Raw genomic sequence first — 27,825 nt, forward strand, 5'->3', positions numbered from 1 at the left:
ACCAAAAAAGAGCCCACATCGCCAAGTCAATCCTAAGCCAAAAGAACAAAGCTGGAGGCATCACACTACCTGACTTCAAACTATACTACAAGGCTACAGTAACCAAAACAGCATGGTACTGGTACCAAAACAGAGGTATAGATCAATGGAACAGAACACAGCCCTCAGAAATAACGCTGCATATCTACATCTATCTGATCTTTGACAAACCTGAGAAAAACAAGCAATGGGGAAAGGATTCCCTATTTAATAAATGGTGCTGGGAAAACTGACTAGCCATATGTAGAAAGCTGAAACTGGATCCCTTCCTTACACCTTATACAAAAATCAATTCAAGATGGATTAAAGACTTAAACGTTAGACCTAAAACCATAAAAACCCTAGAAGAAAACCTAGGCATTACCATTCAGGACATAGGCATGGGCAAGGACTTCATGTCTAAAACACCAAAAGCAATGGCAACAAAAGCCAAAATTGACAGATGGGATCTAATTAAACTAAAGAGCTTCTGCACAGCAAAAGAAACTACCATCAGAGTGAACAGGCAACCTACAAAATGGGAGAAAATTTTCGCAACCTACTCGTCTGACAAAGGGCTAATATCCAGAATCTACAATGAACTGAAACAAATTTACAAGAAAAAAAACAAACAACCCCATCAAAAAGTGGGCGAAGGATATGAACAGACACTTCTCAAAAGAAGACATTTATGCAGCCAAAAGACACATGAAAAAATGCTCATCATCACTGGCCATCAGAGAAATGCAAATCAAAACCACAATGAGATACCATCTCACACCAGTTAGAATGGCGATCATTAAAAAGTCAGGAAACAACAGGTGCTGGAGAGGATGTGGAGAAATAGGAACACTTTTACACTGTTGGTGGGACTATAAACTAGTTCAACCATTGTGGAAGTCAGTGTGGCGATTCCTCAGGGATCTAGAACTAGAAATACCATTTGACCCAGCCATCCCATTACTGGGTATATACCCAAAGGACTATAAATCGTGCTGCTATAAAGACACAGGCACGCGTATGTTTATTGCGGCACTATTCACAATAGCAAAGACTTGGAACCAACCCAAATGTCCAACAATGATAGAATGGATTAAGAAAATGTGGCACATATACACCATGGAATACTATGCAGCCATAAAAAATGATGAGTTCATGTCCTTTGTAGGGACATGGATGAAACTGGAAATCATCATTCTCAGTAAACTATCGCAAGAACGAAAAACCAAACACCGCATGTTCTCACTCATAGATGGGAATTGAACAATGAGAACACATGGACACACGAAGGAGAACATCACACTCTGGGGACTGTTGTGGGGCGGGGGGAGGGGGGAGGGATAGCATTAGGAGATATACCTAATGCTAAATGGCGAGTTAATGGGTGCAGCACACCAGCATGGCACATGTATACATATGTAACTAACCTGCATATTGTGCACATGTACCCTAAATCTTAAAGTATAATAATAATAATAATAAAAAAAAGTGACTCCCTGACTTATATAAGCACTGGACCTCAATGTTGGCAATAGTTGTAATGATAAGAATCACATTGATTTGCTGTATTTCAGATGTCTTAGACTGTTTTCTCTCTGTGTGTGTCCTTTCCTAGGGTATTTTGTGATGGCTTTCCCCATTAAAGGTTTCCCCATTGCTTAATTGTTTGTTGATTTGTCTGATGGTACAGTGTAATGATAAAACTGGAATTTTTTTTAAAACTGAGTTTGAATTCCAGCTTTGCTGGATTTAGCTATATGAAAAAGTGCATGTGTATATCCAAGTTTTAGTTTTCACATTTTTTAAAGTGATTTCTTTAGCCTCATGGCAAGAAGAGCTTCCGTTCTTGGCAATTTGATTCCATATAATGGTAGAACATGATCAAACCCATACCAATTGGCCCAGCCAAGTTTTCTGGCATCGGACTTAATAATGATATTATCCTTTGTCTTTGCACTAATGGTGATATTGATAGTGGAGTGAGGTGGGCAGGACATGCTGTGGACTAGCATTTTCAGAGATATGTTCTCAATTGTCTACTTTCCTGTGCATCTGTTTTCTTTCTCTTTGATTTCTTATACATGATTTACCACTTTTCTTTTATAATGCCCTTCTCTTCAGACTTTTTAGCTTGTTAATAAAGTCAGTTTTCATGTTTTGACCGCAGAACCCAACTCTCTCCTTATCATCTCATTGTATTACCCGTAGCACAGTATCCTCCCTGTTTGCATGGGGCTGATTTGTCTGCACCTGCAGTTCACAGAGGCATGACTGAAATCTGTAGGTGAGACCTAGTCCAGCTGACATAAACTCACATTTTTATTGGGCACATTATACTTCCAGTTCACAGACTGAATCTTTTAACAGTTTACATACTGTTGATCGTAAGTAGGAGTATAGATATTCCTTTGCACCCCACAGCCACCATGACCAAAAAACCTAAAATAAGTTGATCAGGAATGCTGAATTATGAGTTTCATTTTCCCACATGAAGGACAGAGCAGTTCAAAATACAGAATTCCAATCTTACCATTGCCTCCTGTGTAAAGAGAGATGGAAGGCACACATACAGATTCTATAGATCAGCATTGAGCATTCTGCAACCATATGTTGCCCTCAGCTTTGCCATATGGCTCTGAGTCTAATTTCAAACTCACTTTTCAGCACATTTAAAGGTGAGGGATTTGGATACGAATAAACTACCTCTGTGGCAACCACTTTTCGAGAACAGAAGGGAGATTTTGGAATGGCCAGTCCCCTGGCATGTGCTTCTCAGTTGGGCTGAGACAAATCGAATGTTTGTGATTGGCGGAAGTGACGCAAATGCCTATTGAGAAGCTCCAAGGTAGCTGGGCCTATGGGCTTCACTGTGCAGCCTTGATAATGGCGTCCAGATCACCTCAGAAGAAGAAAATGGGGAGAGTGTTCACTTAAGCTCCTAGAGAATGAGGAGTTATTTTTCTTCTAGTTGCATCATTCTTGTGCTTCACATTGTACTTTATTATAGGGCCAAATCATTTTATTTTGTTTGGGGAAGTTGTGTTATATATAGTTTCCCAATATTTACATTTCAAAATGTATCCTGCTATCAAGTTCATTCATTCATTTTAGTCTCTTCCTCCCTTCCTTTCTCTCTCCTCTTTCATTCCATTCTTTATTCCTTCCTTCCTTTCGTTCTTCCTTCCTTTAGTCTATTTTTACTACAAGGTGACATGCTATGTAGATTACATATATGTGCAAGGCAAAGTTCATATCCTGAGGGAATTCCTGATTTGGGGGGAATATGAGATGTGATAAAATGCCCTTCAATACAGAAGAGTATGCATAAGACCCAGGACCATATTTCTGAAGAAAAGCAAGATAACTTTTACTTGGTATGCGTGAGTGTGTGAGACTGGGAGTAAGTGATGCTTTTTAGAAGGAACGGGAAGACTCTATAGAGGAGATTGACTTTGAGGTGAGCTTGAAGACAAGGAGGATAAATTTTGTTTTTTGTTTTTTCCAAACACCCTTAGTCAGAGGTCCCCAACACCTGGGCCACAGACTGGTACCAGTCTGTGGCCTGTTAGGAACCAAGCCACGCAGCAGGAGGTGAGTGGTAGACAAGAGAGCATTATTGCCTGAGCTCCACCTCCTGTCAGATCAGCAGTGGCGTTAGATTCTTACAGAAGCGTGAACCCTATTGTGAACTGTACATGCGAGGGATCTAGGTGTTGCACTCCTATGAGAATCTAATGTCTGATGATCTGAGGTGAAACAGTTTCATCCTGAAACCATCACAAAAAAAATTTGTCCTCCACGAAACTGGTCCCTGATGCCCAAAAGTTTGGGGATTACTGCCCTAGGTCACCACCCCTTTCCATAGTCAATATCAGGAACCCTGCTTAAGGTGATACATACTTATGTTGTGTTGAAAGTAAACTCCAACATACAAAGGAACAGGAGTTTTATCAGCTGTTTGCTGTGCGTTTTCTTGTCATGGAAACCTCCAACTGACTAAAAGATGTAGGATGTTAAGAAACCAACCTAGAATAAATAGTTTGTGATCAGAAAGATACGGTGGATATTATTTTTACATGAGTAATGAGAGTAATGTAAAATTACTTTTACATGAGTAATGAAAAGTCTATATTAAGCATTAACATAGACTAAACACATCTTAAAATTACCATAATCTTAGCCTATATAATCTCATTTTCTCCTTGCAACAAGTATAATACAGAGAAGGAAACTAAAGCTTACAATTTAAGTGATTTGTTTGAAGTCACACAGCTAGGAAGTGATGGAGCAAGTACCCGAAGCCAAGATTTCCAATCTAATGCAGAGTCCATGAATTTCAGTTATTATTCCATGCCATGTCATTGAGAATATTAGTTTATTGAAGCATTCACTGGACATTTACTGGACATCTGAGCAGTTCACTGGACATCTGAGCAGTTCCCTGTGCTGAGCTCTAGAGGAGCTAAAGAAAAAAGATATGGTTGCTTTGGCATAAATCAAAAGGGCAGAGTCAAAATTGAAGCATATTTATGTTTAGTACTCTCAACATATTTTTATGTTACCCTGAATGCAATTCCTTCCCATAATGTCACATCTAACCTTTTATTTTTTATCTTTATCTCTGTATCTTCCTTCTCACTAAAGCTTCAACCTTCTAATACCAAGGCACTAGGAGGGTTTTTTTGGTTTTCTTTTTTTAAATTTAAATATTGACTCAAAGAAAGAGAGGAGGCAGGTACTTATACAGCATAAAATACAAAAATTTTGGTGGAAGAGTTTCACCTTCAGTAAGCACCCCACCTTTTAGTTTACTTTAATTTTTCCGCTCACTTGGTGGTCATTCTACCAAGGCAGCCTCTTAACATCATATGCTACTCCTTAGAATTTGTAGATTCTCTGTCTTTCTACCCATTAACAACACCAAGCCAAGAAGAGAATAACTAACAACTCATGTTGAAGTTTGTGGCTAATAGAATGCCTGTACTTCAGAAGGAAAAGAAGAGTTAAGGATCAAAAGTCTGTCGGGGTGGGAGACAGCAAGTAAGGAGCAGAGTCTGAGAGGAATACAATTCTGTAGCAGAAGAAATAGCTCGCATTAGGTCTCTCACAAAGGCTAAGGATAAACCTGAGGACATCCCGAGGATCAATGAAAAAAAAGTTAATTTCATTAGGGATGTTGCTGTGAATCCTGCACCATTCTTTGGACTATGTATAGATTGGAATATATCTTTTGAACCTCAAGGAAATTGCACACTAGATACTTTTCTGTGCTCCATGTGTATTTGCCCAACTTGCATATTTGTCCATCATTTCCCAGTCTGATTACTTCCAGATTCATAGACTTCTCCAGAGTGGAAGGTAGAAGAAAAGAAGAGTAATTATGGAATAAACCAGCTACTGGACAAATAATGTAAGTTACTCATGTCCTGACCCCGTTCTTTCCAAAAACACGTGTCATACACCTCTTGGTTACGCAAGCATGTGCTGTCCACAGTGATGTGTTATCAGGTGACTTGCAAGTCTAGTCTAGGATTGCGTCAGATACCAGCTCAAAGTATTTTGTCACAGGTTGTCTTCTAGAAAAAGACAGAATAAATTCCTTTTAGATTTTTCCTTCTTTTTCTAAGTAGAAGTTGCTAAAAAGAGGAGAAATGTGATTGACCAGTCATCAAAAAAAATGGCTGATTATATATAATCTACTCATTCCTGCCTTCATTTAATGTTAATTGAGCACTTATCATGTACTGAAAACAAATAAACACTAGGGCTACAACTCTGAATGTAACAGATCCAATCTGTTCTCACTTGGATCTTATTAGCCTGTATATGAAATAAGACCCCAGTCAATTGAGACTATTGCCAGGAGTTATCTTCACAATCACTGATACAACTAACATGCATTAAACTTCTCCTAGGTATTATTGGGCACTGTGATAGGCATAGGGTGTACAGAGATGCACTAGATTTGGCTTCTGTCGTAAGGGGGCTAAAAGCCTAATGGGAAAGGAAGCTAATCCCTCTTGAACATGAGAGATGGTTGCTGTGGGATGACTGAAGAAAAAGTGACAAATGCCCACTTGGAGAAGCTGGGCATGTATTACTAAGCTGCAAAGTCTTAACAATGTCCTACAATGCCCTAAGTAATCTACCTGGCAACCTGTGCCTCTCTACACTGGTTGGTTCTAGCACTTTCCTGTCTCTGGATCTTTGCACTGGCTTATCCTTCTAACTCAGGGCTTCTCAACCTTGGCACCATTGATATTTTAGGCTGGGGGACTGTCCTGGATCTAGCACATGGTGAGATGCTTAGCAGCATCCCTGGCCTCTACTCAGTGGATACCAGCAGCAACACCTCCAACCTCCAAGTTATGACAAACACAAATGTCTCAAGAGATTGCAACATGCCCCCTGGGGCAAAATCATTTCCAGTTGAGAACTACTATTGTAACTGGGGTGTTTTTCTCCAAAGTATCTGCATATCTAGGGACTCCTTCCAGAATTGGCTCAAAATATCACTTTCTCAACAAGACCCACACTGATTGTCCTATATTTGATAGCAGAACAGGATGACTAAAGTCAATAATAGCTTAATTGTACATGTTGAAATAATTTGAGTGTAACTAGATTGTTTGTAACTCAGACAATAGGACTTGAGGGGATAGATACCCCATTGTTCATGATGTGTTTATTTCACACTGAATGCCTGTATCAAACATCTCATATACCCCATAAGTATATACACCTACTATGAACCCACAGAAATAAACAGATAAATAAATAAATAAATAGAGAGAAAATAAATACATAAATAAAACTCCAGTACCACACACCACTCTTCATTCCCCTCACTCTCTTAAATTTTTGTCTATAGATCCTAACATCTTCTGACCTACTATATAATGCATTTATTTATAATTATTATCATCTCTCTACTAATTAGAATATACATTTAACTTGAGTGAGAGGGACGGCTTTGTTCACTGTTGTAGTCTTCTGCCCAGAACAGTGCCTGGCAAAATGTTAACCATCCATACATATTTGGTGTATAAATAAATGAATGAATTAAGGTCAACATTTGTGTAAAGTTGTAACATTTACAAATACATCCACATACAAGATCTCATTTACCCCTCAGATAATATTATTAATTAGGCCATAGTGTTATTTTTATTGTATAGTTTAAGGAAACTCAATGACGTTAAAAATTAGTCACACCCACAAAAAATGATGATGCCAGAAAGTAAAAAGGATAATGAAATATTTTAAAGTATAGCCTTCAGATTTGGTTTGGCTGTGCCCCCACCCAAATCTCATCTTGAATTGTAGTTGCCATAATCCCCATGTATATCGTGGGAGGGACCTGGTGGGAGGTAATTGAATCATGGGGTTAGTTACCCCCATGCTGCTGTTCTCATTATTGTGAGTGAGTTCTTATGAGATCTGATGGTTTTGTAAGTGCCAGGCATTTCCTCTGCTTGCAGTTCTCTTTCCTGCTACCGTGTGAAGAAGGACATGTCTGTTTCCCCTTCCACCATGACTGTAAGTTTCCTGAGGCCTCCCCAGCCTTGCGGAACAGTGAGTCAATTAAACCTCTTTGTTGTTATTTTGTTTTGTTTTGTTTTGTTTTTAAATAAACTACCAAGTCTTGGGTATTTCTTCATTGTGATGTGAGAATGGGCTAGTACACCTTTTCTATATTACACCATGCTCTTCCAGGGTATGAATGAATAAGCTTGGATTCACTGGCCAAACGGAGTCAGAACAAAGAGGGAAAACCCTCTTGCCTGCAATCAACTGTCCTTTGCCTGTTTATTCATGACTAAATAGACAAAGAGGATTTTTCTACCTCAGGAAAAAACATAGTGTTTACTGCAACAGGACTTCCTTTCAAATCCACTTGCTATGACTCTGTCCTTCTCTATTGCTTGAACTAGGGTACATGAATCTCCATGTAATATAGGGATGTAGAAAAGTATAAGAGAAGCCCCAGAATAATCACTAGACCTCTAATAAGACAGTCACATTGCTCAGTATGCAAAGGTGACAAATACTCTAAGATACTCACTACATGTTAAAAATAAATGCAGATATATTGTTCAGGGATGTATTCATCAACTACTTACTATGTATCTACCCATGCATTTAATAACTGTGAGCATCATACCAGGCCTCCATTCTCATGGAGTTTCTATTCTACTAGTAGAGGCAGATAATAAAGAGATGAGAAATTCAAAGCAATTTAAAAAATAACACAGGAAAGGTCATAGACATTTTGGTCTGGGGAGGAGATGGCACTATGTAGGCTGATTACCTGTGAGGGTGCACTCACTCACCTCTTGTATTTGTGAAGAACATACTGAACTGTACAGGGTGTTTGGGAGGAAAATAATGAGATGCACAGGGCAGTACTTAATGTGAAGACCTCACCATAGAGACAGGAATTAAGTCACCTGGAGCCAAGAGAATACCCTTTATGCCTTTGTTTAAAAGCACCATTTTCTGTACTATATACCACAAGAGCATTGGGCCATGGCACATTAATGGATTCTGGACTGGTAATGGGTGTCCAGGATAAAAGAGGGTTGAATGGGTCAAAAAGTTGGGAAACATTGAGTACTCTATCTCCTTTCATAGATGCAAAATAAACATTAGTCTAATACATGTTCTAAGGAGTCCTTAGAAAATAAATCTGTTTTTCTCTGTTTAACTATTTGTTTCTTTTACTTACCTGAACAGAGCTTTTTTTTCTTCCTAGTAACAAACTGTTGTTGTATATAAGGTACCACTGATTATAAGGTGTACCGTTACTTTATTTGCCACTAAGAAAGAAAAAAAATCTCTGCCAATTATAATTGTACTATATTGTCAATTATATGAGAACCATTCTGATTTGAGAGGTGTTGACATGAAAAAAATGTGAAACTTAAAAACTTGAGATGGTTGGATGGAATGAGGTTTGGTTTTTAGATATGTCAGGTTAATGGGACCTTTTTTTTATCACTATGCAATGGAAATTATACGATTCTAAGGTTGTGGCATAAATACAGCCTGCTGATCAACAGAATTTTGTCTTCCTCTTCCACAGTATAGCATTGGTGCTGTGAAGTGGTGCTCACCATTAAGTGTGTGTGTGTGTGTGAGTGTGTGTGTGTGTGTGTGTGTTTAAGTTTTGGGTAGGGGGAAGAGCCTTGAAGCTTAGAAGACAGAGATCCTTTGCAACTTGATATTGTGTTGGGTCTAGTTTTGGTCAAATTCAATGAGAGCAGAGATAATGCATGTCACTTTTTAGCAGAGGTAGTTAAATACATGATATCATCCCCTACTTTCTTCACATTCTGCAGTAAACTTGGAGGCTGCATGTTGAATATGAAAGTATAATGAAATAAAAGAAGCCTAGAACCAGGAATCATACCTGGGGTACTCCAATCAGAAATATCCTCATTGAGTGTTTCATGAGCAAGGAAAACTTTTATTGTGTTAAGTCACAATAAAATTTGGACGTTTGTACAGCAATTAGCTTAGTCTAACACTTGTCAGTTTTGTGCATATTTCTTACAGCATATGCATTACCTGCCAAATAAAAGCAAACACTTCTTCTAGGTCCCTGGCAAACATGGGATTCCTCCCTTGACTGACTGATTATGGGTCCTGAGTTGAACTTGCTCTGCATGAAGAATATAGGCGATCAAGTGGCTTCTTTTGCCTCTGGCCAAATCTCTACCACTGTGCTTAAGATGTGATTAATTATGTACAACAAACCCCCATGACACACGTTTACCTATGTAACAAACCTGCTCATCCTGCACATGTACTTCTGAATGTAAAAATAAAAGTAAAAAAAAAAAAAAGAAAACAAGATGTGATTATTATTCTACTGTAGTAGAAATTATAGGCCCATAATGGTAACTAATTACCACGGTCTTACCTCATTATAATACCGCATCGGTAAGTTCATCAACATAAACAAGTAAGATCTGAATAACCAAGGGGCTTACAGTTTCTAATTTGTATTTGACACATGGTCTGCCTTCTGGAAGAGCAACATAGAACCTAGATATCTTTGATTAAGGTCAGTAAATGATTGAGTGTTAATCCCATTCATTTCCCAGGAAAAGGAAACCTCTTTACAAGTCACCACCAGGGATTCTCCAATCACACATAGGAAAAATTTCCAGGAAGACTTCTATAAAATACATGTATTAACATCTCAGAAAACATAGTTGAAAGGACTTCCCTGGGCCCTTTTCCTTAGTTCCTCATCTAGACTATCAAGCGGTTTCCTCTCCAAATGATGGGAAGAAAGTGCATTTGTCTGTTACACACTTGTATTACTCTATTCACTTAAGCACTGTGTCCCAGTAATGGGGTGTAGTTATGTCTGGCTTGAAATGACATACATATTTGTTTCTCATTCTTAGGAAGTGGAGTGTTTCTGTATGTGTATATGTGATGGGGGTAGGCCAGGAGATTTTTTATCTAGGCAATACCCAGCCTGAAATCATTATTAGCATGACATAAGGTAAACGTATTTCTGTTTTAGAAAGATGTTTTCAACTGCAGGATGAAGAATCAATTGGAAGAGCTGATACATTGAAAGAGGTAAATCTAGACTTTGGGAGGCTTTTAAAGTATATTGAACTAGTCTAGGCCATGGGATATGTTCAATAGTAATGCTAGTAGAAATGGCGACTGACATTTTGGAATTATTTTACAGATACAATTTCTAGAACTTGGTGGAACATTTTTTTAAATGTAGGTTTTATTATTTGGCTATGGTGAAAACAACAGATCATAAGATGATGCCACTGGAAATATAGTTTGTTGTTTACACTTCCTAAGAAGGGGGGGCATGGCATACCATGCAGGGCCACATGGGTAGCACCAGAGTCCGTCAGGAGGCAGAGGGAGCAAGAGGAAATTATAGGTACAAGCTTTTATTGTTGTTACTGCAGAAAAGGCAAGGCAAGGCAGGGTAAGCAGGGATAGGACTGGCTAGTTTGAATAACCTCAGTGGGCTCTGGGATAGAGGGTCTGTCTCTAGTTGTCTGGTACCTGGACCTGTGATGATTAGGGCTGAATAATGGTGTCTACTCGGGTGTAAAAGCCAGGTAGAGGAGGTGGTTCAGGGTAAGGGCTCTGGATTGGTTAGTGTGCATAAGAAAGGCATGCTCCAGGGCAAATCTTTTGCTGTTTTTTAGAACTAACTAGCCCTGGTAAGTGCAGTCTCTTCCCAGATGCCAGAACATCAAGAACACAGAAAAGAAGAAAATTGGGTTAATACATGTTTAGCATGAGAAATGAGGAAGTAAGCGAAATAAAGTCAAAGAGATTTTCACGTTGGATGACTATGTCAAAGTGAAACACCATTAACTTTCCAGGGAACTAAACTTTATTGAGCACCTATTCTGTGTCAGGCACTGCTCTAAAATCTTTACATGAATAATCTCAATACTCAGAGCAAAGCTTTGACATGGAGGTTGTTTTTATCTTAACTCTACTGGTGTGTTGATGGAGTCTACAAGAGTTTGTGCCCAGTCCACAACAAAATGGTCCCTCACAGCTTGGTTTTTGACATGTTGGATTGGAAGTGCTTGGAGGATATTACAGTAGAACTATCTAGGACTTAGCACCCATAATATTCCCATTAAAAATCATGTTCTTATTTAACAGAAACTTACACTGCACTTGCTACTTTCCAGACACTGTCCTAAAAGCTTTACAAATGCCAGCTCATTTAATCCCAATACAATACTTTGAGATACATATTGTCGTCTTCATTCTATCCACATTTTCAATCCTCATCATAGCTCTCATTTATGGAATGTAATGATGATGCTCTAGACTAGACATTTTATGTAAGTTAGCTTAATTCGGTAATTCAAAACACGTGATTATCTTCATTTTAAAGACCAGAAAACTAAAGGTTGGTAGGTTTGTATAATTTGATTACCATTGCATATCTTTATTTTAATATATTTTATAAATGCAAGCTTCTGCTATGATTAAAAATGATTACCACATTTTACAGACCAGAAAGTAATAATAAGTGTTGGTGAAGATGTGAAAAAATGAGAACACTTGTACACCATTTGTGGGAATGTAAAATGGTACAGATGCTGTGGAGAATCATGTGGTGGTTGCTCAAAAAATTAAAAATAGATTTACCATATGATCCAGCAATCTCACTTCTGAGTACATATCCAAAAGAATTGAAAACAGAGACTTTAAGAGATATTTGTACAGCCATGTTTATGGCAGCATTATTCACAATAGCTAACATGTGGCAACAATGCAAGTGTCCATGAACAGAAAAATGGATAAGCAAAATGTGGTATATACATACAATGGAATATTGTTCAGCTTTAAAAAGGAAGGAGGCTTTGATCTATACTACACAGAAAAGAACCTTGAGGACATTATGCAAAGTGAAATAAGCCAGTGACAAAAAGACACATACTGTATGATTCCGCTTCTAAGAGATGCCTAGAGTAGTCAAGATTATAGAGACAAAAAGTAGTGCATAGTTTCCAGGGCCTAGGGAAAGTGGAAATGGGGAGTTATTTATTAATGAATAGTGGTGATGATTGCACAAAAATATGAACGTAATTAATGCCACTAAATTGTACACAAACAAATGGTCAAGATAATAAATTTTATGTTATGTCATGTTATATGATTTCACCACAATACAGAAAATGAAAAAAGAAAAGAAAGTAAAGCTTAGCGGTTTACATGACTTGACCAGTGTCTCAAGGCCATGAGTCACCCAGCTGAGATCTGACCTTCAGTACATTCCATTCTGAAATCCCAGACTTTTCCCAATCTTCTTGTACTTTTCAAACTGTGTTTCAATTGAGGTTTATTTTCAGTTTTGTATGTGAGTTTCTTCACAAGAAGAGGCGGGCCAAATTGTGTCCTGCAAAAACTTATATATCAAAGTCCTGACCCCTCTACCTCAGATTATGACTGTATATGGAGAGAGAGGCTTGAAAGAGGTATGTAAGGTAGAATGCGGTCATTATGGTGGGCCCTAATCCAACATAACTGGTGTTGTTATAAGAAGGAGAGATTAGAATTCAGACACACTTGCTGACACCTTGAGTTCAGACTGGAAGCCTCTAGAATTGTGGGAAAATAAATGTCTGTTGTTTAAGCCACCCAGTCTGTGGTATTTCCTTATGGCAGCCCCAGCAAACTAATACAAATAGTTTCCACAGCTGAAACAAAATTGGAAAATCACCATCATCCTAGAGAGTTACAAGGGCTATTTTAATAGAACCTGATTGTTTTCCTAAATTCACCAAGCCCAGGCAGAAGTCAGATGACTAACTGGGATAAAAGCCAACTAGCTTCCTCTTGCTGTTTCTTTAGCCACTGGTCTGCAGGCATTTTCTTCTTCTAACTTCCTCTCCTGTGACAAAAGAGATAACTATTAGAGAAACAAAAGTCCAGAATGCTAAGGTTGCCACTTTCACTTCCTTTCACCCTTTAGCCCAGAACTGCTTTGAATACACCAATTGCTGTGGGGCAGCTCGAGGAAGAGAAGACACCAGTGCCTCAGAAACTGCTCGGTCAGACGGTGATAGCGAGCCACGCATTCACAGGGTCACTGCTGCTCACAGAAGTAGTGAGGATGATGCCAGGATGATGTCTGCCTCGCGCCTGGCTGGGACTCTGATCCCAGCCATGGCCTTCCTCTCCTGCGTGAGACCGGAAAGCTGGGAGCCCTGCGTAGAGGTATGTGGCTGGAGTCAGCTCCTCTGAACTTTCCCTCACTTCTGCCCAGAACTTCTCACTGTGTGCCCTGGTTTGTTTATTTTTGCAAAAAAGAGTTAAATTACCTTAAAGACTCAAGAAGCCACAGAGATCAAATAATTCATTGTTACAGGGCACTAGAGGCAGCCATTGGGGATTTGTTCCATTTGGAAATTTTGAGTGCTAACAGGGGCATGAGATAACAGATCTGCTTAAGGTCCCTGCTCTGCTACCTTGTGGCTGTGTGAAGAAATTATCAAACCTGTCTGAGACTAGTTTTCGCATCTGTAAGAGAATTATAATACCTTCTTCACTAGAGAGTAAGCAGACTGCTTCAATGTCATTTCTTCCTACTGGTGGTCTTTACACTCAGCTTCAAGCAGTCACCCTGCTCCTTTCAATCTCAGGAAAAAGATGGCTTTTGTGTGTGTGTCTCTAGAGAAAGAACTTTCTAAGTGGGTGTCAGACTTCTGTATGCAGTAATATAGTTTAGTCCAGAGGATGAAAAAAATAAGAGAATTAAAAAGGAAAGGAGAGAGAGAGAGAAGAAAAAAGCAAGAGGGAAATATGTATGTCAGCTAATGCAACAGTTTCTTTCTTAGTGAAATACCCATCAGCTGGTTGGTAATCTTATTCATGATGGATCTCTTTTGTTTTTCCCCTGCGCAGACTTCACAGTTGCTTTAGAAACCCATAGTAGAGCCGGACAGCTAAAAACATGATTTACAGTGAGGCAGGGTCAGAAACTCAAGAGAGGAAAAGCCAGCTGCAGTCCTGAAGTTGAGGATATAGGAGAAAATCAAGCAATACTTAGCAAAGACTAATTCATTATCTCGAAGCCATCCCTTCCCTCAATTCCCTGCCCATAGTCCTCCTCCTTGTCCTCTTCTCTGTATCCCTCTGCTGTTAGGTTAATGGAGATAGATTTTCTAATTAGGCTCACTGCGAGATAAAACCACAGCCAAACTTGACTTCTTTTCCCCATGTACCTTTTCCTGTCAGTCCCTGAAGCCTGTCCATCCCTGCCCATCCTTAGTGCCACTGTAAGGCAGGCCCTCATTTCCCCTGGCATTGACTCTTACACACTAACTGCTTTCCTGATTCCAGTCTTCTTCCTTTAATTCATTCTGCACGTTCTTGTTTTTTATGTATTTGTATTTGTTGTTATTATTTTTCCTTAGGCTTCGATCTAACAAATTACTCTCCTTAAAAACTTTTAATAACTCTCCATTGTCATTAGAACAGCTTTCTACCACAGGGCCTTTGCACTGGCTATTTCTTCTACCTAGAATGCTAGATCAGTGCTATCCAGTGGCAATATTATGTGAACCACATATGTACTTTTAAAGTTTTTGGTAGCCTCATTAAAAAAGGAAACAAGTGAATTTAATTTCAATAATATTTTTATTTAACTTAGTGTATTTAAAATAATGTTTAAAATTTTAATATATATTTACCTATTACTGATATTTTTACATTCCTTGTTTGGTACTAAGTCTGGAATTTAGTATATATTTTACATTTACCACACATCTCAATTTACACTATTCACAATTCTTGTGTTTGATAACTGTATGGCTAGTGACTACCATATTGGTCAGTGCAGCCCAAGTCCTTTTCATGCTTTAATCACTGCATTCAGATCTTTGCTTAAATGTCCCCTCCTCAGGGCAGTCTTCCTTGATTTCCCCATGTAGAACTCTCCAACCTCACTTATTTGCCTCAAATCCCCTTATACTGATTAATTTTTTTTTTCTAGAGCACAACATTTTATATTTTTGTTTGTTTATTTTCTCTCTCTCCCTTTGTAATGGAATCGATAAGGAGGCAGGATCATTGCTGGTTTTATCTACCACTATATTTCCAGTGGCCAGCACACATGAGCCGCTAGATGTATATGTGATAAATGATTGAAATAATTGCTGCAGGACAAAGTCTGAGGCCCTCCTGATCTGGCTTGCCCTCTTACTTAGGTTTCACCACTCCCACCACTCACCAGCTAATCTGAGTTTGTTTTCCACTCTTTCTGTGCTCACGTTGTCCTCTCCTTAGGACATGTTTTTCTTCCCCTTTCCACATGTCTAAACTTTACTCATCTTCTAAGACCCACTTTAAAATCTTCCTTTTCTGGGAAGACTTTCCTGAATCCAGACTTGATCTCTGCTTTCTCTGAACCACAGGACATATTTTCTAAGCCTATTTTATGGCCCCTTGAGATAGTGTTAGCTTTGCTCCTATCTAAACTCTTACTCTAGACTGTGAGTCCATTGAACTCTGGAGCTGCATCATATTTTTCTTTGTAATGCCCACAGCGCTTGGCAGGAAATGCCTACAATTTGGACTTAAGTAAACCTTCATTTAATCAGTTATTCAATCAGTTATTGATTCAGCAAATATTTATTGAGCATCAACCATTTGCCAGACACCATTCTGAGTGCTGGAGACAAAGCAGTGGGCAAACCCATCAAACTTGCAATGGAATACAAGAGATGAACAATACGATGAGAACAATCAGACAACATAATGTTAGATGGTGGTGCATCCTGTGAAAGGGAATAAAAGAGGGCAAAGAAAGAGTGCCTGGCACTGTTTCTATTAGACAATATTGTCTTTAAGGCTCCATGGCTTGCAACATTTAAGTGGACATACGAATGAAGATCTGCACGTTTGAACTCTGACTTTGCGCATATTACTTCATTTCTTTGAATTTCCATTTTCCTCATCTTTAAATGCATATTTGAAGATTAAGTGAAAGTATATAACAAACAAGAACTATGCAGGCATATGATAAGGGATTAATAATAGATAATAATAATTAATGTTAACATCTGTTGATCACTTATACTGTAGCGGGCTTTTAAATAAATTCTTTAAACACCTTATCTCATTTAATCCTTCAAACGGATTCTATTGGTTTCAAACAACAGGAAACTACAATTAGCTGGCTTTTCCTAACAAATTTGCAAGGAATTTTGTTGGAGGAAATGAGAGCATTCAGAAATTAGATGGGAGCATTAGAGAATTAAGCTTACAAAGAATGTGGGAAAGTAGGCTAGAAAGCAGCGTAAGAATGAGGACAGCATAAAGCACTTGACTTTATTTACTAGATTCCACCATGGGAATCCATGCACTCTAAAGATTTCCCCCTATTTCTACATCACTCTGCTCAAGGGTCAACGAGCCAAGAAAAAGAATGGAGTTGTCAAAACCTGGGCCATGACTAAGGAAGGTCTGGACATCTTGACTGCCAGACAGTCTCCCCAATGATATGGAGTATTTAGAATGATACTGGATATTTTATTTATTTTTTGTATTTCCAACTTTTATTTTAAGTTCAGGGGTACCTGTGCAGAGCATGCAGTTTTATTACATAAGTAAATGTGTGCCATGGTGATTTGCTGCATAGATCATGAAAACATGGAACGCATCATGGATTTGTGTGTCATCCTTGTGCAGGGGCCATATTCATCTTCTCTGTATCCTTCCAATTTTAGTATATGTGCTACTGCAGCAAGCACGATATTGGATATTTTATTACCTACATTTTACATATGATAAAATGAGGCTCACTGAGGTTTTTCTTTTGTTTGCTTTGTTTTGTTTTTAAAGACTTGGCCCTAAACCACACCGAAGAGCTGGCATGAAACCCAGAGCTTTCAGACTCTGGAGCCTCAGCCCTTCACCCCCTGATTCCATTGCTTCTTGCTAAATGCTGCCATTTTATCACAGAGGTTAGAATGCTGAGCATGTAGTAGGTGCTCTTTACTTTCTAATCTAGAGTAAGACAATTTATAAGCGTGAATTGAGTGAATGGATGGATGGATAGATGGATGGAAGGATGGACAGATGGATGAAAAAAGTTGACTGAATTTTGTGCTTGCAGAAAAAGAGGCCTCCCTCCACCATCTCTGGTCTAGGAGAGGGGAGTTGGGAGACCATGCAGTAAAGATACTTCATTTCATGTGTAATCATTGCAGGTGGTTCCTAACATTACTTATCAATGCATGGAGCTGAATTTCTACAAAATCCCCGACAACCTCCCCTTCTCAACCAAGAACCTGGACCTGAGCTTTAATCCCCTGAGGCATTTAGGCAGCTATAGCTTCTTCAGTTTCCCAGAACTGCAGGTGCTGGATTTATCCAGGTAATGAATCCACTTTTACATACTGCACAAGGTGAGGTGTTCATTGTCCTATCATTTCATTATTGGACTGGAAAGCTTGGTGCGTGGAGTCTCATCTTCATTCACTTATTCATTCATACAACAGATGTCTTATTAACTATATAACCTTGAGCAAGCTACCTCTATTCTCCAGGTCTCAGTTTTCTAATCTGTGAAATAGGCAGTTGGCTGAGACAGCTTCTAAAGGCAATTCTAATTTTAGGTTTTCTTTTAAGACAGGAGAGAAAATTAGCTTAAATTTTTTCATAAGCAGCTATTTATTGACTGCTTGCTATATGTTGTACACTCTATAAGAAGACAGGCATATATTGATATATAACACACAGTCCCTGTTGTTAAGGAGGCATATCTTCTTGAAAGAGTTAATACCTTAAAGTCCTGGGTGTGGTCCTGGGTACATAGTATATATTCAACACATTTCAATTATGATTTTTTGGATCTGGAAACTGATATAAAGATAGTGATATATAACAGTAGATGATAAACTATGTTTAAACTAAAGGTAACAAGTTGTATTTTTCAGAAGAGGGGCCTTCTCTGTGGCAGATAGTCAAGAAAGATTTCATGAACTGCATAAGATTCAAACAATGTCTAGAATATTAAAAGTAGTGTAGAGGATAGGGAATTAGGAAAAGACAAGTAACCCAAGGAGAAAGATGTCAAGATTAAAGGAAAAGATCTGCTGTGGGCAGGGAATAGTGGCTAAGATTTTCTTTTCTGATGCAGGGAAGTATATCGTTTGTTGTGGCAGGTGAAATTGTCATCATGACATTTTAGGGGAACCAAATTCTAAAAGGGTTTACATCATCGGGGCCTTATTTGCAAATAGAACTAGATAATGGATCATATTCTCTGCAATGGTTTGTAAAACATTTCAAAACATTTTACATATTTTTTATTATAGAAATTATTGATAAAGGCTAAGGTCACAGCATAAAAATCCTTTTTAGAGCAGACATTTCTGTAGAAGAGTGAACATATGACCTATTATACTCTAACTTGGATATAGATAGGATGTAACAAAGGGGTGATGGAACAATTCAAAGGCAATGGGATAGTGCATAGAGCCCTGTTGGGGTCAGAAGACCTGAGCCAAGTTTACCCCCAACATTTATAACCATATAACCTTAGGCATATTACTTCATCTCCCTTAATCTTAGTTTTCATATCTGATCAATGGATATGATGAATTATCCTGCTGGATTAAATGTGATAATAAATATTAATATGCTGTATATATTTAAATTTTTATAAAATATATTTTATAAGCATGAAGTATTATTCTTACAGAATTTCATTAGGTTTTTAAAATAATTTCAACTTTTATTTTTGATTCAGGGGTTTACATGGTTATATTGTGTAATGCTGAGGTGTAGGGTACAATTGATACCATCACTCAGGTAGTGAGCATAGTACCCAATAGTTAGTTTTTCAACTCTTGCTGCTTTCTCTCTATCCCCTCTCTAGTAATCCCCAGGGTCTATTTTTGTCATCTTTATGTCCATGTGTACTCCTCGTTTAGCTCCTACTTATAAAGTGAGAACACATGGTATTTGGCTTTCTGTTCCTTTGTTAATTTGCTTAGGATAATGGCTACCAGCTGCATCTATGCCATTATGTTCTAAATTTCAGTTTTCTGCATGAAAATTTTGTCAAGTACTCTATTAAGGTAGACCACCTCTCTCTCTCTTTTTTTTTTTTTTTCAAACAAGAAGTAGTTTTTCACCAAACAATGTCTTTTATGTAATTCATCTTCAATCCACTAGATACTCAATAAACTTGCCCCAGAAACCTTAAATCTGTGCTTACAGAGAGGCCAGCTTCCCTTCTGGTTAGCCCATAGGAGGTTCTGAATTAGGGCAAGCACAAATGATAGCACAATAGACATCCTTTGCCTTTTCATACAGTGTTCACATACAGTGACTCAACTAGTCTTGTAAGAATGCTTTGTGATAGACCAGGCAGCCTTCTTTCCCCTATAGAAATATATATATATTTCTTTTTATAGGTGAGGAAACTGAAGCTTGAATAATTTAAGTGACTTATATACATTATCATTGCTTGTTAGCCACAGACCAGAGATTTAAGTTCACATCTCCAGAATCCAACTTAAATGTTCTCTTTGTTTTAATACTCTACTTCTCTAAAGTGATCATCACCAGTGTAATTATATAGACATACAGCAAGACCCTTTCATTCTCACCTGATGTATAGAGCAATGCAGAGATAGAATGATGGGCTATAAAAATCATATAATTGAAAGAAAGAACTTCAAAAATAATCAAGTTCAGCTGTTTGATTTATAAATGTGATAACTAAAACCTAGAGAGGAAAAGAGGTACTCAAGATCACACAGTACGAGAAGACTGCAGAAGCACCAAACCCAAGCTCTTTTGTCCACTCTTCCAGTGTTCTTTCTACTATACTGCCTATCCTTTATCTAGTTACCAATAAATAACAAAAGCTTGGACCACAATGCTTTTATTATCTAGGAAACTCCTGAAGAAGCTAAAACGGGTGGGGGATATTGTAAATGTAATTCAGGCTGGATTAAGAAAGAACTTATTTGTACATTGTAACTGACAAGCACCTGCAATGCTGAAAGGAATTTTTCATTGGCTTGCTGTTTGCTGGCTGCATCAAAGCCCTGTCTCTAGGACATGTCTCTGAACATTGTGTGTAGCATGGCTTTCATTTCTTTTAGGATAAAATTCAAAACCCTTTATCTGGTTGGTAAACCTCTGCCTAATTGGAAACCTTCTTTCTCCACAACTCCATATTGTACACTCCAATTTCATCTCTGTTCTCCAACCATGGAAGCTATTTATCGTGATTCTTCCATGTGTCATTTTTTTGCTGTCAACCTTGGGGCTTTTGTGTTTGCTGTTCACTTCACCTCCTTTTATCGTTAACTTCTACTCATCTTTCAATTTTCAACTTAAGTGTTCTCAGAGAAGCCTACTTTGATTCTCTTGGTCCACAACAGTTCTCTGGATGTGAACTCTTGCAGCACATAATTTTCACTTTTTTCCACAAAACTCGCTCCTATCACCTGTTACAAGCATTTACCTCTGATAACAACTTTCAAATATCTAGCTATAGTGTAAGCACTTTTCATAAACATTAAGAGTATCTGTGACACTTATGTGTAATTTTTCATATCTCTGAAATTGATATTTACCAGTCATTTATCTTGGCTAACAACTAACAACTATCCATATTATCTGTACCAATCAGATGTATAATCACAATTTTGTGTGACAGAAAATGGCTAAACTTGATCCAAGGTTATTACATGCTTTATCAACTGCACAATCTTTATATATGTCAGTTATTGATCTTTAACTGATTTCCTTCTTATGGATTTTCTCCTCTGCTTATCATGTATGCCTAACATGACAAAAAAGAGCCAGTATGATAATACTCGATCTGTTGGGCTTCTTATTTGCTCATGCCATCATCATCTGTCCTGCTTGATGTCTTTGCCTATGCACAATCATATAACCCATCACATCTGTATGAAGAGCTGGATGACTAGGATTAATATTCTATTTTAGGTTCTTATTCAGCAGAAATATTAGATAATCAATGTCTTTTTATTCCTGTAGGTGTGAAATCCAGACAATTGAAGATGGGGCATATCAGAGCCTAAGCCACCTCTCCACCTTAATATTGACAGGAAACCCCATCCAGAATTTAGCCCTGGGAGCCTTTTCTGGACTGTCAAGTTTACAGAAGCTGGTGGCTGTGGAGACAAATCTGGCATCTCTAGAGAACTTCCCCATTGGACATCTCAAAACTTTGAAAGAACTTAATGTGGCTCACAATCTTATCCAGTCTTTCAAATTACCTGAGTATTTTTCCAATCTGACCAATCTAGAGCACTTGGACCTTTCCAGCAACAAGATTCAAAGTATTTATTGCAAAGACTTGCAGGTTCTACATCAAATGCCGCTACTCAATCTCTCTTTAGACCTGTCCCTGAACGCTATGAACTTTATCCAACCAGGTGCATTTAAAGAAATTAGGCTTCATAAGCTGACTTTGAGAAATAGTTTTGATAGTTTAAATGTAATGAAAACTTGTATTCAAGGTCTGGCTGGTTTAGAAGTCCATCATTTGGTTCTGGGAGAATTTAGAAATGAAAAAAACTTGGAAAAGTTTGACACATCTGCTCTAGAGGGCCTGTGCAATTTGACCATTGAAGAATTCCGATTAGCATACTTAGACTACTACCTCGATGATATTATTGACTTATTTAATTGTTTGGCAAATGTTTCTTCATTTTCCCTGGTGAGTGTGACTATTAAAAGTGTAAAAGACTTTTCTTATAATTTCGGATGGCAACATTTAGAATTAGTTAACTGTAAATTTGGACAGTTTCCCACATTGGAACTCAAATCTCTCAAAAGGCTTACTTTCACTGCCAACAAAGGTGGGAATGCTTTTTCAGAAGTTGATCTACCAAGCCTTGAGTTTCTAGATCTCAGTAGAAATGGCTTGAGTTTCAAAGGTTGCTGTTCTCAAAGTGATTTTGGGACAACCAGCCTAAAGTATTTAGATCTGAGCTTCAATGATGTTATTACCATGGGTTCAAACTTCTTGGGCTTAGAACAACTAGAACATCTGGATTTCCAGCATTCCAATTTGAAACAAATGAGTGAGTTTTCAGTATTCCTATCACTCAGAAACCTCATTTACCTTGACATTTCTCATACTCACACCAGAGTTGCTTTCAATGGCATCTTCAATGGCTTGTCCAGTCTCAAAGTCTTGAAAATGGCTGGCAATTCTTTCCAGGAAAACTTCCTTCCAGATATCTTCACAGAGCTGAGAAACTTGACCTTCCTGGACCTCTCTCAGTGTCAACTGGAGCAGTTGTCTCCAACAGCATTTAACTCACTCTCTAGTCTTCAGGTACTAAATATGAGCCACAACAACTTCTTTTCATTGGATACGTTTCCTTATAAGTGTCTGAACTCCCTCCAGGTTCTTGATTACAGTCTCAATCACATAATGACTTCCAAAAAACAGGAACTACAGCATTTTCCAAGTAGTCTAGCTTTCTTAAATCTTACTCAGAATGACTTTGCTTGTACTTGTGAACACCAGAGTTTCCTGCAGTGGATCAAGGACCAGAAGCAGCTCTTGGTGGAAGTTGAACGAATGGAATGTGCAACACCTTCAGATAAGCAGGGCATGCCTGTGCTGAGTTTGAATATCACCTGTCAGATGAATAAGACCATCATTGGTGTGTCAGTCTTCAGTGTGCTTGTAGTATCTGTTGTAGCAGTTCTGGTCTATAAGTTCTATTTTCACCTGATGCTTCTTGCTGGCTGTATAAAGTATGGTAGAGGTGAAAACACGTATGATGCCTTTGTTATCTACTCAAGCCAGGATGAGGACTGGGTAAGGAATGAGCTAGTAAAGAATTTAGAAGAAGGGGTACCTACCTTTCAGCTCTGCCTTCACTACAGAGACTTTATTCCCGGTGTGGCCATTGCTGCCAACATCATCCATGAAGGTTTCCATAAAAGCCGAAAGGTGATTGTTGTGGTGTCCCAGCACTTCATCCAGAGCCGCTGGTGTATCTTTGAATATGAGATTGCTCAGACCTGGCAGTTTCTGAGCAGTCGTGCTGGTATCATCTTCATTGTCCTGCAGAAGGTGGAGAAGACCCTGCTCAGGCAGCAGGTGGAACTGTACCGCCTTCTCAGCAGGAACACTTACCTGGAGTGGGAGGACAGTGTCCTGGGGCGGCACATCTTCTGGAGACGACTCAGAAAAGCCCTGCTGGATGGTAAATCATGGAATCCAGAAGGAACAGTGGGTACAGGATAAAATTGGCAGGAAGCAACATCTATCTGAAAAGGAAGAATAAAAACCTCCTGAGGCATTTCTTGCCCAGCTGGGTCCAACACTTGTTCAGTTAATAAGTATTAAATGCTGCCACATGTCAGGCCTTATGCTAAGGATGAGTAATTCCATGGTGCACTAGAAACGCGGGGCTGCTAATCTTAAGGAGCTTCCAGTGCAGAGGGAATAAATGCTAGACTAAAATAGAGTCTTCCAGGTGGGCATTTCAACCAACTCAGTCAAGGAACCCATGACAAAGAAAGTCATTTCAACTCTTACCTCATCAAGTTGAATAAAGACAGAGAAAGCAGAAAGAGACATTGTTCTTTTCCTGAGTCTTTTGAATGGAAATTATATTATGTATTATGTTATAGCCATCATAAAACCATTTTGGTAGTTTTGACTGAACTGGGTGTTCACTTTTTCCTTTTTGATTGAATACAATTTAAATTCTACTTGATGACTGCAGTCATCAAGGGGCTCCTGATGCAAGATGCCCCTTCCATTTTAAGTCTGTCTCCTGACAGAGGTTAAAGTCTAGTGGCTAATTCCTAAGGAAACCTGATTAACACATGCTCACAACCATCCTGGTCATTCTCGAGCATGTTCTATTTTTTAACTAATCACCCCTGATATATTTCTATTTTTATATATCCAGTTTTCATTTTTTTATGTCTTGCCTATAAGCCAATATCATAAATAAGGTTGTTCAAGACGTGCTTCAAATATCCATATTTATTTAACCAGTATTTTTCAAGGAAGTATGGAAAAGTACACTCTGTCACTTTGTCACTCGATGTCATTCCAAAGTTATTGCCTACTAAGTAATGACTGTCATGAAAACAGCATTGAAATAATTTGTTTAAAGGGGGCACTTTTTTAAACAGGGGAAGAAAATTTCCGCTTCCTGGTCTTATCATGGACAATTTGGGCTAGAGGCAGGAAGGAAGTGGGATGACCTCAGGAGGTCACCTTTTCTTGATTCCAGAAACATATGGGCTGATAAACCCGGGGTGACCTCATGAAATGAGTTGCAGCAGAAGTTTATTTTTTTTCAGAACAAGTGATGTTTGATGGACCTCTGAATCTCTTCAGGGAGACACAGACGGCTGGGATCCCTCCCCTGTACCCTTCTCACTGCCAGGAGAACTACATGTGAAGGGATTCAAGGCAGGGAGTATACATTGCTGTTTCCTGTTGGGCAATGCTCCCTGACCACATTTTGGGAAGAGTGGATGTTATCATTGAGAAAACAATGTGTCTGGAATTAATGGGGTTCTTATAAAGAAGGTTCCCAGAAAAGAATGTTCATCCAGCCTCCCCAGAAACAGAACATTCAAGAAAAGGACAATCAGGATGTCACCAGGGAAATGAAAATAAAAACCACAATGAGATATCACCTTATAACACGTAGAATGGCTACTATAAAAAAATGAAGTGTCATCAAGGATATAGAGAAATTGGAACCCTTCTTCACTGTTGGAGGGAGCGGAAAATGGTGTAACCATTATGTAAAACAGTACGGAGGTTTCTCAAAAATTAAAAATAGAACTACTATATGATCCAGCAATCTCACTTCTGTATATATACCCAAAATAATTGAAATCAGAATTTCAAGAAAATATTTACACTCTCATGTTCATGGCGGCACTCTTCACAATCACTGTTTCCAAAGTTATGGAAACAACCCAAATTTCCATTGAAAAATAAATGGACAAAATATGCATATACGTACAATGGGATATTATTCAGCCTAAAAAAAGGGGGATCCTGCCATTTATGACAACATGAATAAACCCGGAGACCATCGTGATATGTAAAATGAGCAAGTAACAGAAAGACAAATACTGCCTGATTTCACTTATATGAGGTTCTAAAATAGTCAAACTCATAGAAGCAGAGAATAGAACAGTGGTTCCTAGGGAAAAGGAGGAAGGGAGAAATGAGGAAACAGGGAGTTGTCTAATTGGTATAAAATTATAGTATGCAAGATGAATTAGCCCTAAAGATGAGCTGTATAGCAGAGTTCCTATAATGAACAATACTGTATTATGCACTTAACATTTTGTTAAGAGGGTGCATCTCATGTTAAGTGTTCTTACCATATACATATACACAAGGAAGCTTTTGGAGGTGATGGACATATTTATTACCTTGATTGTGCTGATGGTTTCACAGGTATGTGACTATGTCTAAAGTCATCAAATTGTATACATTAAATATATGCCATTTTATAATATCAGTTATGTCTGAATGAAGCTGTAAAAAAGAAAAGACAACAAAATTCAGTTGTCAAAACTGGAAATATGACCACACTCAGAAGTGTTTGTTACTGAGTGTTTCAGAGTGTGTTTGGTTTGAGCAGATCTAGGGTGATTGAACATCCCTGGGTGTGTTTCCATGTCTCATGTACTAGTGAAAGTAGATGTATGCATTTGTGCACATATCCCTATGTATCCCTATCAGGGCTGTGTGTATTTGAAAGTGTGTATGTCCGCATGATCATATCTGTATAGAAGAGAGTGTGATTATATTTCTTGAAGAATACATCTATTTGAAGTGGATGTCTATGGCTGTTTGAGATGAGTTCTCTACTCTTGTGCTTGTACAGTAGTCTCCTCTTATCCCTTATGCTTGGTGGATACGTTCCTAGACCCCAAGTGGATCTCTGAGACCGCAGATGGTACCAAACCTCATATATGTAATATTTTTTCCTATACATAAATACCTAAGATAAAGTTCATCTTCTGAATTAGGCACAGTACGAGATTAACAATAACTAATAATAAAATCGAATAGTTATAATAATGTAATAAAAGTTACGTGAATGTGATCTCTTTCTTTCTCTCTCGCTGTCTCTCTCAAAATATCTTATTGTTCTGTACTCACCTATTTTCAGACCATAACTGACCATGAAACCTGGGAAAGTGAAACTGTGGATAAGTGAGGAACTAACATATATACATGATTGTTTATCTACAGATGCATGCATCAGTTTCTTAGTATGCTTGAAAATGTATGATTTTGTGTATATCCGTGCTACATGTAAGTGTGGTTCTATTCATATTTGAATATGAATTCTGCATAAGTGTGTTTATTCAAGCAAATGTACAAGGCTCCGAGAAGGAAGATCAACATACAACTTGAGTATTGCAAGGCGGAAATATTCAAGGCTGACATTGGCCTCCTTCCTATCAGTTCCCTCTCCCAGATGGAAATTCTAGAAATGGCAGGTGAGGTGGACAAGCAGGGAAAGAAATTATATGCATAGAACAGAAGGAGAAGAAAGAGTAAAGTCAGGCCTCAGACAGCCTCTTTTTAGCTCTTTAAATCTTCTGGATTTAAGAGGGATGAAGGGTGGAATAAGGAGAAATTAATGCCAATTATAATGCCTTAAATTTGTGTGATATCTTACAACTTGAAACATATTCACAAAACTATAACTATATTTGAATATCTCATTAGCTGATTAAGGCAGCAAATCAATAATTAACTTGTTCCATTTTATTGATGGGAAAGCTGAAGTTCAATGAAGTAAATTTTTCAATAGGCCACAGAGTAGGAAAGTGACAAAACCTGAGCCTGGGCCTCCAGGTCACTCAAGGACACTTTCTTTCTTCCACACCCAATTGCTTCATGCTTAAAGTTGGCAAAACAGGAAGTGAAACTCCTGCAGTTTTCTGTGTGGTTGACACTAGCAAGGGTTTCTCAACTGAAGCCATGAATCATTAAGCCAATACATATGCATGTATGTTATACATACCAAATGATTTATTATAACCCTATCTTTCCATAAAGGACTTGAAGGAGCTTCAAACAAAGGATATGTGAACAATAGGGTTAATCAATAATAAGTAGAAAATCTGGACATAGAACAAAAAGAGGAGAGAAAGACACCGAGAATGAGCGTTAACACAGTGCTTTCCATTTTTCTGGTGTTTTGGGTAGTGTGGCTTTTGGAGAAAGCCAAAACTCAAATTCACTCCTTACCAACTGTGTTCCTTGGGCTCCAC

At 38.3% G+C, this 27,825-nt stretch overlaps 1 protein-coding gene and 1 non-coding gene across 2 annotated transcripts; one reads left to right on the forward strand and one right to left on the reverse strand.

The window, feature by feature from the left end:
* The first annotated feature begins 13,349 nt into the window (after positions 1-13,349).
* TLR4 (toll like receptor 4) lies at positions 13,350-26,645 on the forward strand. Its single transcript, XM_054502255.2, has 3 exons — positions 13,350-13,755; positions 17,751-17,917; positions 21,565-26,645. The coding sequence occupies exons 1-3, from the start codon at positions 13,663-13,665 to the stop codon at positions 23,795-23,797; spliced, it is 2,493 nt and encodes an 830-aa protein (XP_054358230.1). The 5' UTR covers positions 13,350-13,662; the 3' UTR covers positions 23,798-26,645.
* On the reverse strand, positions 17,185-17,291 carry LOC129044854 (U6 spliceosomal RNA). Its single transcript, XR_008504829.1, has one exon. It is a non-coding gene; the product is annotated as a U6 spliceosomal RNA (small nuclear RNA).
* Positions 26,646-27,825: the final 1,180 nt, after the last annotated feature.

This window comes from Pongo pygmaeus, chromosome 13 (genome assembly GCF_028885625.2).
Source record: "Pongo pygmaeus isolate AG05252 chromosome 13, NHGRI_mPonPyg2-v2.0_pri, whole genome shotgun sequence".
NCBI classification, from domain to species: Eukaryota; Metazoa; Chordata; class Mammalia; order Primates; family Hominidae; genus Pongo; species Pongo pygmaeus.